The 17548-nt window shown below is 50.8% G+C and overlaps 5 protein-coding genes across 5 annotated transcripts; 3 read left to right on the forward strand and 2 right to left on the reverse strand.

Annotated features, from left to right (window-relative positions):
• Window positions 1-7941: 7941 nt before the first annotated feature.
• On the forward strand, window positions 7942-8747 carry PC9H_009158 (uncharacterized protein; the record flags this gene model as incomplete). The annotated part of the gene is made up of 2 exons (XM_036778665.1): window positions 7942-8391; window positions 8445-8747. The coding sequence occupies 2 exons, from the start codon at window positions 7942-7944 to the stop codon at window positions 8745-8747; spliced, it is 753 nt and encodes a 250-aa protein (XP_036630093.1).
• An 823-nt stretch (window positions 8748-9570) lies between these two features.
• PC9H_009159 (uncharacterized protein) lies at window positions 9571-10115 on the forward strand (the record flags this gene model as incomplete). The annotated part of the gene is made up of 3 exons (XM_036778666.1): window positions 9571-9766; window positions 9826-9909; window positions 9967-10115. 3 exons carry the CDS (start codon window positions 9571-9573, stop codon window positions 10113-10115), a joined length of 429 nt encoding a protein of 142 aa, XP_036630094.1.
• A 2179-nt stretch (window positions 10116-12294) lies between these two features.
• RFT1_1 (Oligosaccharide translocation protein rft1) lies at window positions 12295-14967 on the reverse strand (the record flags this gene model as incomplete). The annotated part of the gene is made up of 4 exons (XM_036778667.1): window positions 12295-12701; window positions 14000-14174; window positions 14247-14490; window positions 14570-14967. The coding sequence occupies 4 exons, from the start codon at window positions 14965-14967 to the stop codon at window positions 12295-12297; spliced, it is 1224 nt and encodes a 407-aa protein (XP_036630095.1).
• A 230-nt stretch (window positions 14968-15197) lies between these two features.
• Window positions 15198-16046, forward strand: PC9H_009161 (uncharacterized protein; the record flags this gene model as incomplete). The annotated part of the gene is made up of 3 exons (XM_036778668.1): window positions 15198-15349; window positions 15460-15598; window positions 15897-16046. The coding sequence occupies 3 exons, from the start codon at window positions 15198-15200 to the stop codon at window positions 16044-16046; spliced, it is 441 nt and encodes a 146-aa protein (XP_036630096.1).
• Window positions 16047-16286: 240 nt separating this feature from the next.
• Window positions 16287-16676, reverse strand: PC9H_009162 (uncharacterized protein; the record flags this gene model as incomplete). The annotated part of the gene is made up of 2 exons (XM_036778669.1): window positions 16287-16447; window positions 16499-16676. 2 exons carry the CDS (start codon window positions 16674-16676, stop codon window positions 16287-16289), a joined length of 339 nt encoding a protein of 112 aa, XP_036630097.1.
• Between the last annotated feature and the right edge of the window lie 872 nt (window positions 16677-17548).

The following is a 17548-nucleotide window of genomic DNA, read 5'->3' on the forward strand; positions in this document are numbered from 1 at the left end:
AAATTGCTGAAATTGCTTGGCGGAAAGTGTCAGGCGCAGTGCAGTGTATGGTCATAAGTCGGGTAAGTTGGTAATAAGCGTGATGAGACATTGTTTTCGAAGACGACTCGCAGCCAGCGAGCGTCACGGTCGCAAAAAAAGAGTCGCGGACACCGCGAACACCGCGAACACCGCGAACACCGCGAAGTCCCTAGAACTGCTTGAACAAGCTGAACAAGTACCTTGGCAACGCGCCGACGCGCCGTCAACGTCGCTGTCCGTCCCGGCCGTCCCGTCCTTAGCGCCTCGGGCGCCTTGCAAAAGTCGCTCGAATTCTGCGAATTCTATCTAGTCATTGTGGGGGCATTTTGGGGCATAGATTTTGGCATTGTAGCTCGGTAATTATTGACAGGGATAGCGTCAAAATCATAGTCGTCCAACAGCACGTATTGAGGCTATCGAGGAATAACCACAGGGCAACTTACTAGCACTGCAACAGAACCGTCGACGAGGAACAAGCTCAACGAGCTTGAGCAGAAACAGGAGAAACATAAAGTGATGCTTTACATACGAACGAGGTGAACTGAGGCAAACTAGCAGGATACATCATCGCGGACCGTACCAAGTGTCCCAATCGTACATCATACACCTCGTCCCATTACTCAATTATGCCGCACCACCCGCCTGCACGCCCGTATTCATCCGTCTCCCTGATCAACCTCTTCACCTGGCCTCGCCTCTGCCCATACTCATCCAGCATATCCCGCGGGCGGGGGCCCGCCCACATTAGGCCACCACTTCTCGACGTTGCGCAGGCGCGAGAGGTACGCTGACGCCGCTGCGCTGGGATAGATTTTGGTGCGCGCGCAGACTTGACGCATGCAGTCCCAGCTGCGCTTAAGCACTTGAACTACAAAGCGCGGAATAGGGGAGGGAGGGAGGGGCTGCCGGGGAGCCGCGGGATGGGAAACGGGTTTGAATACAAGGGGCAGCTCAATGAGGTGAAACGCCTGCGAGATGTGCGGGGTGAAGGCCACAACGGCGTTGTCCAAGCGGAGGGAGGTAAATTAGAATGCCAGTTCCATGAAATGCGTTAGCGCGGACAAGGGGTGGAGGCATTGTGGGCATATGGGAGCGGGCTCTGCGGATTCTTCATCGTGTCTGATGCGAAAGCGGGTCAGGCTCAGGAAGCGCAGGAAGCGGGAGAGCGCTGGCGCGAGGTGGCCATTCGGCAGTTCGGCGTATGATGCATGTATGATCACATGTAAGTAGTGCCTCGAGTTGGCTCGAGTTTGTCCGGTTTGGGAAGTGCACTGCATTCCGGGGGATAGCATTCCGGTGACGAAGATCGTAAGGTCTTTAAGGCGCGCGAAAATTTGGGGATGCGCGGGATGCGGATAAGGCGCAAGGAGAGGAATAAGCAGGCATCCATACTTCAACGTCTCTACACAGGGCAGCACACAGAGCTCGAGGCGAACGTCTGGTGCTACCGGGGAGAGTATGTCGAGGGATCGCAAGCGACAACACCTTCTCCGTGCCTATCATAGCTATCATGGACAGCACATGTGGAGGTTCGTGCATGCTGAGGTGATGGGTGGCGCCAAGCATGTAATCGCATCGCTCAACGCAAGCGACGGAAAGATGATGGGAATGTAGAATTGGACGGGATGCGATGAGAAAAAGAGGAAAAGGTGGTCCAGAGCGGGAGCACGATGCTGAGGTGTACGTCAGACTTGGTAGGAAAGGCGGCTCTGGGTAGAAAGGCCGAGCTCTTGTAAGCATGCCGCTGGCACGAACCATGCGTCGTCAGCCTCCGGATCGAGAGTCTTCAAACGCGGCAGGCATAAAAGCGGAAGGGTGTCCAGTCACAAGGACACAGAGGTCGGGTAGAAATGAACTATGTGAACTAATGAACTCGCGTACTCTACGTACGTGGTCGCAATCACCCACCCTCAAGTCTCCGGGGGTTAAATTTTGGTCTCTGGCGTATCCCGCGCCGCCCACGAGTCGAATGGGAAGAACTCGAAGAACTGGGAGAACTCGAGTAAAGGCAGTAAAGGCTTGAGCGAGTCAAGCTCGCGCCAGAGACGACTTGAAGCGCGTTGAAGCGGGCTCTGGGGGTGCCTGTGCCATGGCTGCGACGGGGTAGATTTTGGCGCGCGCACAGACTTGCAGATGCCGAGTCGCCAAGTCGCGCTTTGGAAGGCAACTGACGTTGAAGGCTAGATCGGTGATCAGTGGCGCACAATTTTGTCGATTTGGGCGATTTGGAGACAGCGATGTATTCTGTTTCTGTGAGAGGAGTTGATATAGTGAGCTTTGATGTTTATTCAGGAGTAAGAAAATACCAGTACTGTAGCAATCAAAACAATTCGTCAGTCACGTGTCACACCCGATTTTCGCAAACAGCGGGAATAATTCTTTCTCGATTTATCGGATTTGTTGAGTCTTTCGTCATGTCACGGAATTTCTCAAAAGTGACGAATTGATTTGATTACTACAGTACTCACATTCAGTAGCATTCTGGAAGAGGCCCAAGACAAGCACTACTCGAGCCTTTGCTAGAGCGTCGTGGTAATGTGACCACGCTCAAATTGCGTCGATCGGACCAGGAATACTATACACACTAGTACGCATCGTAGGACTCGAAGCTGTACGATGTGACGGGATAGTGATGTGACTGGGCTGTTTAGTGGGATAGATTTTGGGTTTAGTTTCAAGGGTATTGGCGGTATTGGCGGTATTGGGCGTAACAGTGGTAACGGTAAAGGAGTCGGCAGAATCCGCGCGTTGCACGTGCCGACGGCGCGCTCCGAGGATTACGTAATCCTTTTCCGCTGGTCGTCGGTCGATCAGTGAAGTGATCTGAGTGATCTCCCATCCCTCCCATCCCTCCCATCACACCAACATGGCCCAACAATGCATGTTTCTTCTAACCAGACGATCACGATCTCGAACTCGTTAGCGTCCCCACTCAACGCCAAGGTGGCGGATGGTCCTATTATCGTTCACCCGCAAGAGAATCGCAAGATGAGTTTCTCTATGCTTTATAATGCTTTCGTGGCTTTCGTTCCCTTCATCCATCTGGATCCTTGTTATGCCCGTATTGACGTTTAAGTTGAACACAGGAACACAAGCTTATGTGCATCCTCACATCTCTGGTGACTTCAGCGTAGTACACCCAAACGAAGTCGCCACTCAGATCATCCTTCTGTAAACCAAATTCCAGTACACAGCTCGAACTATCACGGCCAAAATTATCCCTATCACGGAGGTTTACTCGTTGTGATGTGCTCCCCCCGCTGCTTGTCAACGCTGTATGCGTCACATGACTTGCGAATATGTGGATCCTAGAGTTCAAGTTGATTCGTGGCGCTGAGAAAAACATTGGGATCGGGGCCAGAGGGATGAGGCAATCTGAAGTCACTGCTGCTCGGGCGTCTAGCGTCGGAGGTTCTCTGCCTGACCACTGCCGTTGAGGATTAGATCGATCGAGGCATGATCTCTGAAAACATCAGTGGACATTCAATTGAGGAGGAGAGCGTAAGTTAGCTTTGGTTGGGTGTAAAGTTCTTCCACTTGGAGATTTGTGGAGGATAATTCTGCCGTGTATCATGTTCAAAGTTTATGGCAAATTCGAGGGAGCCCTCGCCAGATCTGTGTATATCCGGTATATCCGCTTTATTATACGCAAGAAACCTGAGTATGAGGTTAAAGATAAGTCAGATAATTAACCTGACAGCACGCCTAGCATGTTGCGGGTTGAGTACTTAATGTAAGCAATTCAAACATTTTAAATTTTAAGCAAAGGATTCAAAGTATTCTAAAGATTTGAGAGATTTAAGTCATTCAAGTGAAATTGCTGAAGTGGCCGGAACTCGCTTGGCGAAGCTTGGCGAATACTAGACTTACGTGAGCAGCCATGGCAACCTGAGCAGGGAGCCGCAGGGAGGGATGCGAGGGATGAGATCGATGCGAGCTCGCTTCATCTTGAAGTTCAAGCTTCAAGTTCCAAGGCTTTGCATCACCTCAAGCTTCTTTATATTTCTTTACGTATCCCAGCTGTCCCATCCATCCCGGCTTCAGCCATGCTCGATGGCACTAGCATGAGTGGCATGAGTGCTTGGTGCTTGGAGTGCTCCCCGGTGCTTAGGATCTTCTGCCCAAGGAAGTGCCGAGCAGCCTCAACCAATGAAGTGGTCTCCATCGTTGGGAAGGGAGAAGATGTTCTATTTCTCCTGATCACCCCGATTATACCCTGGTCATAGGTGCGTGGTTGCAGATCTGCGCTTGCTTGGGTACTCTAACATCCTGAATAGCATGCTGTGAAAAACGGCCGGCGGACCCAGCAACATTCATTTTCGACGGCAAAGCCATACAGTGAGGCCCGCGCGTGACATATCGAGCATACGCACGGCTGCTAGACATCTGAGGGCAAGAGGTTAGGCATGTTCGCAGAAGTTGAACACATCGCCAAAGGCTTTGAGGCGAGCGGGAGGACCAACCTCAGCCATCTTCCCGGTGGGACCTTTGCCCACCGCCTAAGGTCCCGCCTAGCCCCCAGATCTGTCCATCCAAAACTCGTAGACTCGTCGGGCGCGGGTCAAAACTTCACGCATGCCTCCTTGCAGCAGCTCGTTGCGCGCGCTTGCAACTACTCAATCCTTCCAAAGCCGTTAACGGTGGCCTTAAACGCAACTTCGTGAGTCCAAATTGTCATACTGCTTCTCGAACGCACGTACTTACCATGAGCGCTCTCCAGAAGCCCCAGGCTCGGTCACGAAAGGCTGGGTCGAAAACGCGTGAGGTCACCCCTCCGTGTCGATGCATACTTCAGACCGCTGCCTTTGGGTTTTCAACTTGTTGTTCGATACGATCGGAATGATGGCACGCTGCAGTCCCCCACAGGCGCCTTACTTCAATAGCGTGCGCACAGTGACACAACCGCAGAGCTTCTCCCCGCAAACGCGTAATGACTGTCGCCAGAATACATCGCTCCGATCACCTGGAATCACATCTTGTGTACGTGTCGTACTCTCATTAGTCAAGCGGATCACGCTCGCCACGCTCGGAACATCGCGAGACGCGTGCTGTCTGAACCATCATCCCTCGCGGTCCAACCACTGTGCATCTAAATCATCTTCAATCGCCCGGACGGTGGTTGACGAAGTAGAGGCGGAGCGCGAGCCGTGCCTGCCCAAGACAAGGTGTTACGCACGCTACGCACGGGAGTCGCATGTTTCACTGGGCGCCCGTCAGCAACTTGATTCCCTGGCGCGATTTTCCATGCCGCTACAGTGCCTGTCACCACCTCTCGACCCGAATTTGGCAGGTGAGATTTTAAAATGCCGCAACTTGAATAGCATTTACCCAAAGCAATGAAAAGTGATAAAAACACTTGGAATAGAGTAAGGAAAGCTATAGCTAGTTGTGTTGTGCTTTTCAAGTCCATCGGACAACTTTTTCATTTCTTGGCCTCGTAAAAGTGAAACAAACCCTATTACATAATATTAGGGTTCCGTATATGGTAATAGGACCCTGACTACGTCAGGCAATCGTCCCGCGTGTAATAATATTGACATCCATCATTACCGTGGCCGGAATACGACGATGGGAGGTGTATTTCTTGACTGCGTATGCAGCCTGCTTCACATTAAGTCCTTTTCTAGTGTTTTCATTAGCACCTTATTTGATTTACGGCCCTTTACTACTCACTTGTAAGCATCCATGTTTCTCCAGCAATGCCGGAAATACCGACGAATGTTTGACTTCGTGATGACATCCAGACATTCCGGCACAAGTTGTTTAGCACGCGGGAATGTACCATCAGTCATCTCGCGGAATCCTGCAAGTCATGTTAGCAAATTCAATGATATACTACTTTGAAAACTTACGTCGCTTGAGCTGACCCCAAACCATCTTGATCGGGTTGAGCTCACAATGAAACTTCGGAAGGAAGAGACACTTGTGCCCAGCCTTCTCGATGACCAGCTGGAGCAATGGTTTCTCCGTCTGAAAGTCCTTTTGCAATGACAGAACTCGTTGCATGCAGCAGTCACCGGGCCGTGCAATATCCTCCTCCTCTGTGTCCGACACACCTCGCTCATTCAACGCTGCCATGCCCGAGCCCTCGATCTCGTCTTCTTTGGCCTTGGCTTCTTGCAGCGCTTTATCCCGCGCTTCCTGGGAAGATCGGCACGTCTTGCATACACCGACCAATTTATTACCATACTTCTGTGTGAGAGGCTCAAGAAGGCGACGCTCAAGAAGTACTTGTTCCATGCCCTTTGCCTGTCCAGCAAGCGGATTTCCATCCTTGTCTTTCCCCTTGTAGTCGTCAGAAAAAACCATTGATTGCGACTGCCCGTTCAACGGTATAACAGTGGACCGCATTTTGGGTTGCTTCCCACCTGGGCTACGATTCATCTTGTGGGCCAGAAGCGCGTCGGATGCAAACACGGCATGGGCTGAGGAACAATCAAAAATAAATACCGCAATGCCGTCAGGGAATTTTGCCTCGAAGATTTTGATTGCATCCTTAGTCTAGTAGTCCCGTCACTCGTACTTTAGCAATTGCAGACCTCAGATCAAAAGTTACCTACCTGTGTGATTAATTGAGGCATATCCCACCACAGGTCATGTTTGGCGCCTGGGTAAATGATTCGGCGAGCAAAGCTTTCAAGCCGATACCCAGTAAAGGGCGCAGGGGGCGGCGGCGGGATCCACTCGTGCTCTGCAAACGTGCGACCTCCCACTGGCTTCTTGACTACTGGAGGCTTCGGTTTCTTCGTTGCCTTGGCCTTCGTTGTCTTTGTCTTTTTCCCTTTTGTTTTTGCGGTTGCTGTTGCAGCAACAGGAAGTTCCTTCTCCGATGTGCCGTGAACAGCTGGCGCGGTGACGGGCCGCTCGGCCGCTGCACTAGCTGGAGGTGCGCCGGGAGCCAGTGCTGATGGTGCAGCGGGAGCAGGGGTTGATGGTGCTGCAGAAATTGGCAAGACAGGCTGCTGCGGTGGATGCGGGCACTCTGGAAGCTTGAGCTGAGCTGCAATCTCATCCTTGGATAGACAAAGGCGCCCGCAATGTTCAATAATATAATCGGAGACATGGACTATGCGTCCACGGCTCTTGTCTCGAAGAGTTTGTTCACCATCCCGCATCCATACGAAATTAACCTGGTCATTTGCATGCACACAAGTCTCGTCATGAAAAATTGGGTAATGAATCTTTTCGCCGGTTTGTAATGACGGCGCTACAGGAGCCATGTCTGGTCCGTCATAAGTATAACATTTCCTGAGTGAGACAATTTAGTAAAGCTCTAATGGCAACAGATCATTGTTCATCACTCACGGGAGAATCTGCGTATAAATATAATCGATAAACTCCTTACGTGCGGCAACAACGTCGTCACGTTCGTGGCCATCAACATAAACCCCTTTTTGGACACGGCAGAGCCGGAATCCAAGTCTCTTCAACCATTGCACGGCAGTTGACTCACTAACCGTGTCCTCAATCCTCAGCAACGGGAATAGAAACTGATTAACAAAGCGTGAAAGCTTTGCAGGTCGCATCTGATGAACAGAGTAAAAGAACTTAGTGGGCGTGCAATATGGGGAATAGAACAAAGCGACGCACCCAGCCTTCAAATCCTCCTTTGTCGACAGGTATAACACCTTTAATCCATTGCTCGACAGCCGAGCGGACGTTCGACTGATTAAGATATGACACATGGCGGGCGCCCTTGCCTTGCTTGGATAGCGGCAGCTCTTCAGTGCACAGCACATTCCGCGCCATGCTTTGGGGAAACAGACCTGCGCCATCAGTGAATGCTGCAAGCCACTGGTGAACTACAAGAATGGGCGCTTTTGTAGTGATCATCTTCACATGGTCAATATTTGTGGTATCATTCCATGCGGCCGTCCTGTTCGTACTGCTGGTGCCCTCACATGCGATCTGCCTGCCCACATGGAATGGCATCAGAAGTACGAGACCCGCTTTTCGAGACTTTCGTACCCTGGTGTTCGCCGAGTTATCCGCCGTCAGAAGGAGCAGAACGATGCAGGTCGCCGCCCTTCCGGGCCATCTCTGGAAGTGCAGCTTCCTTCCCTTGGTGAGGTAGCAGCTGAAGATGTGGTGCACACCTTTCGGGCTCGCTCGATATACTGTCTTCAAACAGTTCAGTGGGCTTGTGGTATTCCCATCGGATGGGGAAAGTGTTATCGGTCAGAAAGCCCCTCTCAGGTTCTTTCAATTCTGAATGCAATCTGGGAGGACTTTCATGGCTCCAGGCCTGGCTTCATCGCATACGATAATGCCTGCAATCTTCTCCGCCATATTGTCACTCAAAATGCTGGGGACCCCTGGCTCAAGTCCACCAAGTTCATTGTCGATGCGTGGCATTATATTGGTCACCAGGTAAGTGAAGTTTTTCTGATTATGCTAGCTGTTCATTGATCCTGTTGATCTAGGCAAGTAATGTTTTGTGTCGCATTTGGTGTAATCCAGCTCCAGCAAATGGCTCTCAGCCCGATTTGCTGATTATGCAAGAAGACGCAAACGGTAATAAGCACACAACCCGAGCATTCAATACGGAGACCGCAGAGCAGTTGAACTCATGGATGGATGGGTTTGAAGCTCAACTACGGCAAATGACGGATGTCAATTATGACTTCTATGTTCATGTGCTGTTTATGCTCTACAAGGAGGCAGTCGAAGAGCGGATAGATAAAAAGAATCAGCATATTCCAGAGGACTTTTGGGTAAATATGTAGCCCTGTATTACATGGTTTACTATCCAAAATCTATTCAAAGTTCATCAAATACCACTAGGGTTCAATGGAATCCAGCGACGGAGAGTGGACTTCGTCCACTCAGTTTCGGCGGATGCTAGTGGGTGCTAGTGAAATCCACTGGAGGTCACTGAAGTACGATTTCAAATTCTACTGGAGTACATTGTATTCCGGTGGATGCCAGTGAAATACAGTTACAAATTCTACTGCAGTACATTGTATCCCGGTGGATGCCAGTGAGATACAGTTTCAAGTTTCACTGTACAACAGCGGATTCCATTATTGTACACTGGAATCCAACTACGAACATGCATTGTACGTGAGTGAACTCCATTGAGATTCACCATTGTCCAGTGGACTACAGTACAGTACAGTATGACTGGCTGCTGTGGTTCATTGAATGTTGGTGGATTCCAATGGACAACAGTAAACTGAGTGAACTTAGAAGAAAAATAATATTCTGCACTATGATACACTGGAACTCACTGAATGTCACTCTGATATGGTGCTCTGTGTTGTACTCCAGCGATATCCACCACCCACCAGTAGGATGTCCATCGAAATCATGGAGAAGTTCACTGAACAACGGTGGGAGCCTGTGCGGGCCGGTGGATGCCAGCGGACTTTAAATTTGCAGCTCCGGGTATATTACTGCGACGAAGTCTGTTGCAAGCACTGATTAGTCAGTTGTCGTGTCTTGTTTGGAGTTAACTTTCACCTCTTACCACACCCTTCAAGCAGCGACTCCGATAAATCCAAGGATGAAGACGACATTCCTCCTGTCCTATTGCGCCTACGTCCAAGGATGTCCAGTGTGGCGCGTGCCGCGGCATATATCGAAATTTCAGATGATGACGAGCCTAGTGTGCCAGACGATGTGAACCTCGATGACGACGATGTCCAAGCTGATGAGTCTGTCAGGGACATGGCGGATTGGGTGGATCCTGCTGATGGAGCGGACGAGCTCAATACTCTGCAGGTACCTATGGAGTCAATCGCAGGTGAGTCATCGGTCAGCGACCCATGACTTGGATGTCGATTTACTAACCTTGATTAATAGGCCCAAAGCGTGCTCGAAGCAACACTCAGCTATCTGTCGACAACGCAAGCGAGAATGATGCACCTGCCCCAAAACGTGTCAAAAGTGAGCCTGCTAACTTTGCTGCATCACCATCAGGTCTTTACCTGTTTTCCGTGCCAGGGTCTCCTCTTCGCGAAGCAGGACCGTCGTCTTGGGCCAGCCGCTCGTCAAACAGGGTTTTGGGACAAAGGAAACTTGCAGTCGCTTCATCTTCCGTCAAGAAGGGCTTTGCGCGTCCTGCGATGCCCGCTTACAAGCCATGGTTTTAATGCCATGTGAGCGCTTTAGCTCAATCCCTTTGCCACCGCCGTCTCGACCAGTGTTCTCATCCCGTCCTCAATTTATATCTACTAATGCCAATCACCATCAGTCACTCCTTACTTAATTTCATTCTCATCCATTACCGTACATGGCATTTCGTTGCTATTATTTATTATGATTTCGTTGCTCCAACCGCTCCGACAAGTTTCGGGTTCAATCATTCCTTCCTACAACTCCACTTACAACTCTCTTTGTTCCGCTCTGCCTTTACTGGACCATGTTTTGAGACACGAAGACCCTAAGATACACTCCCCATGAAGTAATCAACTCGTACAAATACCCAAGTCCCATGTATGGCCGACAATCAAGTTCAAGGCACGTCCAAATCTGACTCCAATCGAGTCCGACTTGGACTTGAAGCTTGAAAACTTGTAGTTAATTGAAGAATCAACTCGGAGGTAAGCCTTTAATCCCTTGATAACATTGTGTATCAGCACTCTCAGTGCAGTCACAGAGCTCAGATCAGCGCAGTACAGCAACGACTTCTCAGCGCGCAGCACAACACGGCATCCACCTCCAGCACCGCACATTCAATTATCTCAGCGCAGCGCATTGAATTGTCCCAGTGCAGCGCTATCACATACCCCAGCGCAGCGCAGTTCAAAATCTCAGTGCAGCGCGGCAGTGCGGGATTAAATGTACAAACGGACCGCTATAGACCTTCATTCTCCTATGTGATAATCTCGCCATAGTCAACTTTATTGTACTAAGCATACCAGGTTGCATGCGCGTTTTGATCCCCGTACTTGGTCTTCGTGCTTGGTGGGTGATCATGTTGGAAACATCATGAGTGGTACATTTAGGTGAGTACTTTTCACCATTCTTTTCGCAATGCCCCAATGACAGCGAAAGTTTAGCGGAGTACTTTTCGCCATTCTTTTCGCAATGCCCCAATGACAGCGAAAGTTTAGCAGAGCGCGCTGCGGCTAAGAAGGTGAACAGAGTTCATCCCATGAACATAACAGTAGCGGCACTTCCCTTTACACGCAGCCTTCATGCATGAGGTACCGGTAAACTTGGGATGTGTTTGTCGACCGCTTCATCATTGGACGACGGACGTGACGGAGATGTTCTGTAGATCATGGGCGATCTACAAGCTGTGAGTCGATATTCCTTTATTGCAGCAATGGACTAAACCTACACTTTTTTGACTACGCAAATTATTTCTTTGCCCTCAATCAATGCCAGAGGAATTTCATGGTCATGAACGAGAAACGCAAGAGCCGATAGAAAGCCCTGCAACTCGTAAGTCCCGCGCTCCATCAATTCGCGCAGCTCGTGAATAGGCTGCGCTAAGGAAGTTGAATCAATATGGTATCGTACATCTCCGGTACATCCTCGTTTGGAACGACTGTACCCACAAGACCTACCACAACTTGTGCGCAAACTGTTTGGACGGCCGCTGTTTTACGACGTACTCAGTTGTTCTAAAGATGTCATCGATGTCCATGGATACCATAATTTACAAAAAAATATCAGCACTAAGTTCCGTCAAAAAGGGCCTCAGAGATGGCATCAACCGGGAACAGCGAGCACGGACGTACAAAGCAGGATCCGATCCCGAAACGTAGTCCATAAATATCATTGCGCTTTCTCGTTCCCCTCCCTCTCCTCCCTCCGCATCCGCAAAATCTCCATATGCCTCCCTGAGCACACCTACACGTCGCCAAACACGCCAACGCCAGGACCCCTCCCAACCCGACATGCACCACAACAGGCTGAGAAAGCAAGTACATTTTGCTTTGCTGCCCGAGCATCACAGCCGCGACGCGTTGGGCGATTCGTCTCCGCCGCGGGCCGTACGTGACGATGCCTTGCGCGGTGGCGCATGTCAACAGGAGTCTGGCGTCGGGGAGGATGTTGTGCCTGGTGAGCAGGCGTGGCCGAGTCGAGCTGGTGGAGGTGAGAGTACGATGGAAGTAGTTGGACGCGAAGAGCGCCACATATAGGATCCGCATGGAGAGTCCGACGATTTTGGCGTACACGAGGGATACGTCGCCGTAGCCAATTTGATAGAGCGCGATGGCCGCGGATATGTAGATCACGGAGAACAACATCATCTACCTGAATATGTATGTCAATAGCCTGTTCCAATCAGTGTAAATCAAGAAAACATACACACCTGCATTATTTGACGACATCCCTGGCTGTGGCTGTCCCTGCCACGAAGGCTTCCAGAACCCCGTTGACGGCGAAGACGGGAAGGTAGTATACCCAGGCATAAAGGCGTTGCGGGGCGCTCGTTGCGAGGAAGCGTGCAGGAAGGAGGAAGGAGAGTACGATCGGAAGGTACACGTGCCCAAAAGCGATGATCGGCATGGCAAGAAATAGTTGCGTTTGGAGGATGCTCGACAGGAATGCCGCCGCTTGCTTGAGAGCAGGGAGAGAGATCGAGTTTTGCTGCTCATCTGATGCCGATTCATCTTTGATGGTCTTCGGCGCAGATTGGCCCGGGGTCGCGGAGAGCGTCTTTGCGAAGAAGACACGCGAAGTTTCTTCGATAGGTTGAAAAACTAGTCGGGCGATTAAAGAGCCTGGTAAAGCGATGATCAGTGTAAGACAGGTGACTGTGCGGCAGCAGAGCTCGAGGTAGATGCTCCATCAGCAATCCGAGGGTGCAAACGTTAGAGCTAACGAGGGCTAACGAGCACCTCTTAGCCTGTTAGCCGCTTAGACGAGGTGGGGTGCTCCTGAGCACTCGTTGAATTTTTTATCACATCCTTAGGGCTACTGGAGTATGCAGCGAGCTAAGGAGTCCCTAACGAGAGCTAAGAAATACAGGACGGACATACTGGATGCTACATTTGTTCTGCTTTCCTAGCCATAGTGACTAGTGACTGCTCACTCCGATTGGTTAGGTATGGAACGAGGAAGTAAATTTATTATGATTTCGTGCTACTTATGATACATGACTGGTACAGACATCATCGAGAGCATAATCCATCAAAGCGCACGAAAGGAGATGAGTACGCCTGCAACTGCGTGGTCAACAACGAACATACACAATCCATTCAAACGTGAATAGGACTTACCAAGGACGACATTGCCTGTGACGCATATCGAGGATCTGTATCCACAACTGTCCATGCCGAATTCGTATCGGGAGGAATGAGAAAGGCCCGACGGCGCCACATTGGTTGGACAAAGTCAGGGAATGTTGAAGTGGACGCAAGGCAAATGCGCAGACAGCCTGTACTGAAGTTTGAGTAGCCTTTGTAGGCCTCGTCGACAGCTGGTTTTACGGGGTGACACTGACAATGGGGTGACGGAGGCTACCAAAAGACCCGTTGAGTGAGTTTGAAATTAGCGAGGGGTGGATAACGCACCTGCAAGGCCTTTGAGGACCGTGCTTTCATGGGGTAAACCCTAGCCCGCCTGCGGCGGAATGACGAAGGCTGGAAAGCATAGAGCTGTGAACACGGAGAGTGGAACGAACATACATGGCGTAGATCAACATCTTTCAGACACCAGCCAGTGCGGCCGCTAAGGTATCTGTGAGGGAGGTCGGGGTGAAGTACATATGGCGAGGACAGAGGAGTAAGTTCAAGTTGAACGAAAGTCGAACCACATATGTGTTCATTCTCACGCTCTAGGACAGCCGTTTTTGTGCGCAGTCAGCCACGGCGAAACTGGAAGGCAAGCCACAAGCCAATCATAATATGATCTCTAGAGCAGGATGTTGACTAACATTTTACCCCATATCTCCCGAGCACTAAGTAGTTACCCCCTGTCTAACGAGAGCTAACGCTCAAATCCCTCGCTAAGCACTCCTAAGCAGCGCTGCAAAATCGGGCCCCAGCTAAGACCAAAAACCGTGGATTGCTGATGTCACCGTAATTTGCAGCGAGAGCATACCCTCCCTGCTCAGCCATGGGGCTATAGCACGAAAGGACGACTTTGTCTCCTTCGGTGAGAATGTGCTTGAGAACAAATTGCTCGTTGAGAATCATCGAAAGCTTGAGGAGAGGAAGATCGAAGTAGGCTCCCACAGAGTTTCGACGAAGAGCCTTTTCTTGAGCTACAGGTGCATTTCTATGAGATGGATCAGCATTAGAATGCATCCAAATCAAGCGACGAACGCACCATAACTTCATCAAGCGAAATCGGGATAAGGTGTCTGGGTACGAGTACGCGTCCGTCACAAAGAGCACGATACTATATGCCATCTGGCCGCCAGCGAAGGCAAAGAGGGCGAAGTAACCAGGCGGTTTGGTGGACAGTCTGGAGTCATAAAAGAGGATGAGAAAGGTCATGAGCGACTTGGCGCCAACTCCAAGGCCTTTGGCACGGACACGCACGGCAGTTTTCAGCTCGATGACGGAGCTGTATAGAGTACAGACCATATCAGTCGTAAAATCGGGGTATAGAGCACGATGGGCGTACCGATTATGCACTGGCTCACAAGCCAGCTCCAACAACACAGCCAACGCGTACATCGTAACCGTCCCCGGAATCCAGGCTGAACTTGATATCCGTAGGTGCGCAAGCTGTGTATCCGACTGCAGCTATGACCGTCAATGGCAGGCTGAGTAACAGTGGAACCAACGCGAGGTTCGCCAACGCGACACCTAGAGAAGGTGGTGTTGTGCCCGTGTTCTCTGCGCTCTTGGGGGGTGCGTAATAGAGCATGACGGACGCCCTTGCGATTGAGGAGGAGAATCGTGCCGAGAAGTAATTCGAATTGGATGGCGGCGACGCCAGCCGCCGGATGAGGGCTTGGTTCAGCGCCAACGTAAACAGACGCGAAGTGCGTCGGGGAGGATGAGGTGCCTGTTGAGCAGGCGCGGCGGGGTCTCGCATTGGGAGGCGAGGTGTTCGGCTTGGCGACGGAAGTAGTGGGACGCGAAGAACGCTGCGTCGACGATGTTGGCGTACACGAGCAATACGTCCCCGTAGCCGAGTTGATAGAGCGCGATGGCGGTGGATATACAGATCGCAGAGAACAACATCATCCACCTGCATTTACATGTCAATGTTCCGATGGAACTAGTATAAATGAGAAAAAAGACGCACCTGCTTTACTTGACGACATGGATGTCCCTGCGACGAGCGCCTGCATCACCCCGTTAAAGGCGAGCACAGGAGATAGTAGACCCAGGCACGAAGCGAGGGCGGGGCAATCGATACGAGGAAACGTGCTGGAAGATGATCGGAAGGGACGCGAGCGCGAAAATGACGATCGGTATAGATAGTCGCGCTCGGGGGATGCAGGACGGGAATGCGGACGACGCTCGTATCAGAGCGGGAAGAGGAATCGCGTTTTGAGATGACAATTCAACATGCTTGGTGCAGATTGGTCTGGGGTAGTGGAGAGTTCGTTTGCGAAGGAGACGCGCGAAGTATCTTCAATCAGCTGGAATACAAGCCGTACGATCACTGGCAAAGCGATGTTGAGCATAAGACGGTTGGTTGCGGAATAGCAGAGTCCAAGGTAGGTACTTACCGTAACTTGCAGCGACAGCATGTCCTCCCTGCTCGGATAAGGGACCATACCACGGAAGGAGCGTCGGTGAGACTGTGGTTGAGCACAAATTGTGCATTGAGGGTCATCGAAAGCTTGAGCAGAGGAAGGTCGAAGTTGGCTCGAAGTTGGCTCCCGCAGTGTTTCGACGTAGAACCTTTTCTTGAGGAACAGGGGCCTTCTACGTATATCAGCATTAAAAGCGTTAAGATGCGGAACTCATTGGCGTCAAGATTGAGCGGGTTGTGGGAAATGACGATGGCGATAGACGCTTCTGGACCCGAGCATTGAGTTTGCGCTTGATCGCGGAATCGGGAAGCAGAGAAACCGGGTCCTGGCCAAGATTTATGGGAATGACGAGATGACCTGGTATTTCGACCAGATGGCCTTTGCGGAGGCCGTCCACAGCTTGAGGTAATGAGGCCAGCGCTCCCTTTGGATGAATTTGCACATATTCACCATTCCACATAGGGCTGTGCACCGTACCCGTTTACGGGTACGGCCGTAAGATTTACGGGTTATTGACGGGTACGGTACGGCAGGGTACCGTCCCGTATGACATAAGTATCAAAGGCTCGACGGTACGGTACAGTCTACTTTACGGGTACGGTACGGCAGGTTACGGTACGTACGGAGTGATATGAGGAATATATTGTTTTTATGCATTGCCTAGCAGCTCCTTGACCGCCTCACGAGCTAGCTTGAGGCGCTGCTTCACTATCATTAAGGTTCTGATAGTGTCTGGCTTCAGGCTAGCGCGACGAATCGAAATGGTATCTCGGCCGCCCGAGAAGATGCGCTCGACAGCGACAGCGGAACCTATAAAGCTCAAAAGTGAGAATAGCACACACTGAAATAGAAAACACTTACCGGGTATGGTGAAAATGTCTCGCGCAAGCCGGAAAAGATCTGGAAACAGAGACTCGCGGCCGGCCCACCACTTGATCGGGTCACAAGTGTCAAAGTTCTCTTGCGGGAGCTTGAGGAACTCAACAAACTGATCAAGATTGTCACGCTCCTTGACCTGATACCGAGAGGTGAACTTCATCTTTTGAGGTGAGCAGGGCGACGAGGCGCGGGCAATGAGCTGATGTGGTGACATCAGAACGGCGTTGCACGTTGGACCGACTGTAATGCTTTAAGAAATATGCATGGAGCACCTGTACATCCCAATTGTTATATCGTACTAGACCCAATGAATGGGTCGTACCACGCACCTAATTTGACGGCTTTAGGCCAAAAGTCCCTGCAGGCGATAATAATTGCCAAGTGTTGTGGTCCCGAATGTAGTAAGTCCCCACGAGTCAACAGAATTCCCACCCGCGCTGGGTGTTTCCCACACAGCCGCACATCGCCGCATATGGCCGCCGGCATCAGCGCCGGCTAATAAACCCTCGTGCTCATTGTTGGAGTACCTCTGGTACAATGTATTACTACTTGCTGGACATATAAACCTGTCAAAACTTCATAGGAATTTGTTTTACACTGGGTGCATTCAGAAAATCGCATTTTAAGAGCTTGTCACTGCTCAAAAATCATTATATATGTATTGATGTAGGTATATATAATTTATTACAATTTATCACGTCTTCTTTGGAGCTGTAGCGGCAGGGAGACCTAGATATCGAGCTCGTTGTGCGCAACAATGAGCACGAGGGTTTATTAGCCGGTGCTGATGCCAGCGGCCATATGCGGCGATGTGCGGCTGTGTGGGAAACACCCAGCGCGGGTGGGAATTCTGTTGACTCGTGGGGACTTACTACATTCGGGACCACAACACTTGGCAATTATTATTGCCTGCAGGGACTTTTGGCCTAAAGCCGTCAAATTAGGTGCGTGGTACGACCCATTCATTGGGTCTAGTACGGTATAACAATTGGGATGTACAGGTGGCATGGAGGTCCTCTTTCGAGTTCTCGA

The sequence above is a fragment of the Pleurotus ostreatus genome, assembly GCF_014466165.1.
Source record: "Pleurotus ostreatus strain PC9 chromosome Unknown scaffold_6, whole genome shotgun sequence".
Lineage (NCBI taxonomy): Eukaryota > Fungi > Basidiomycota > Agaricomycetes > Agaricales > Pleurotaceae > Pleurotus > Pleurotus ostreatus.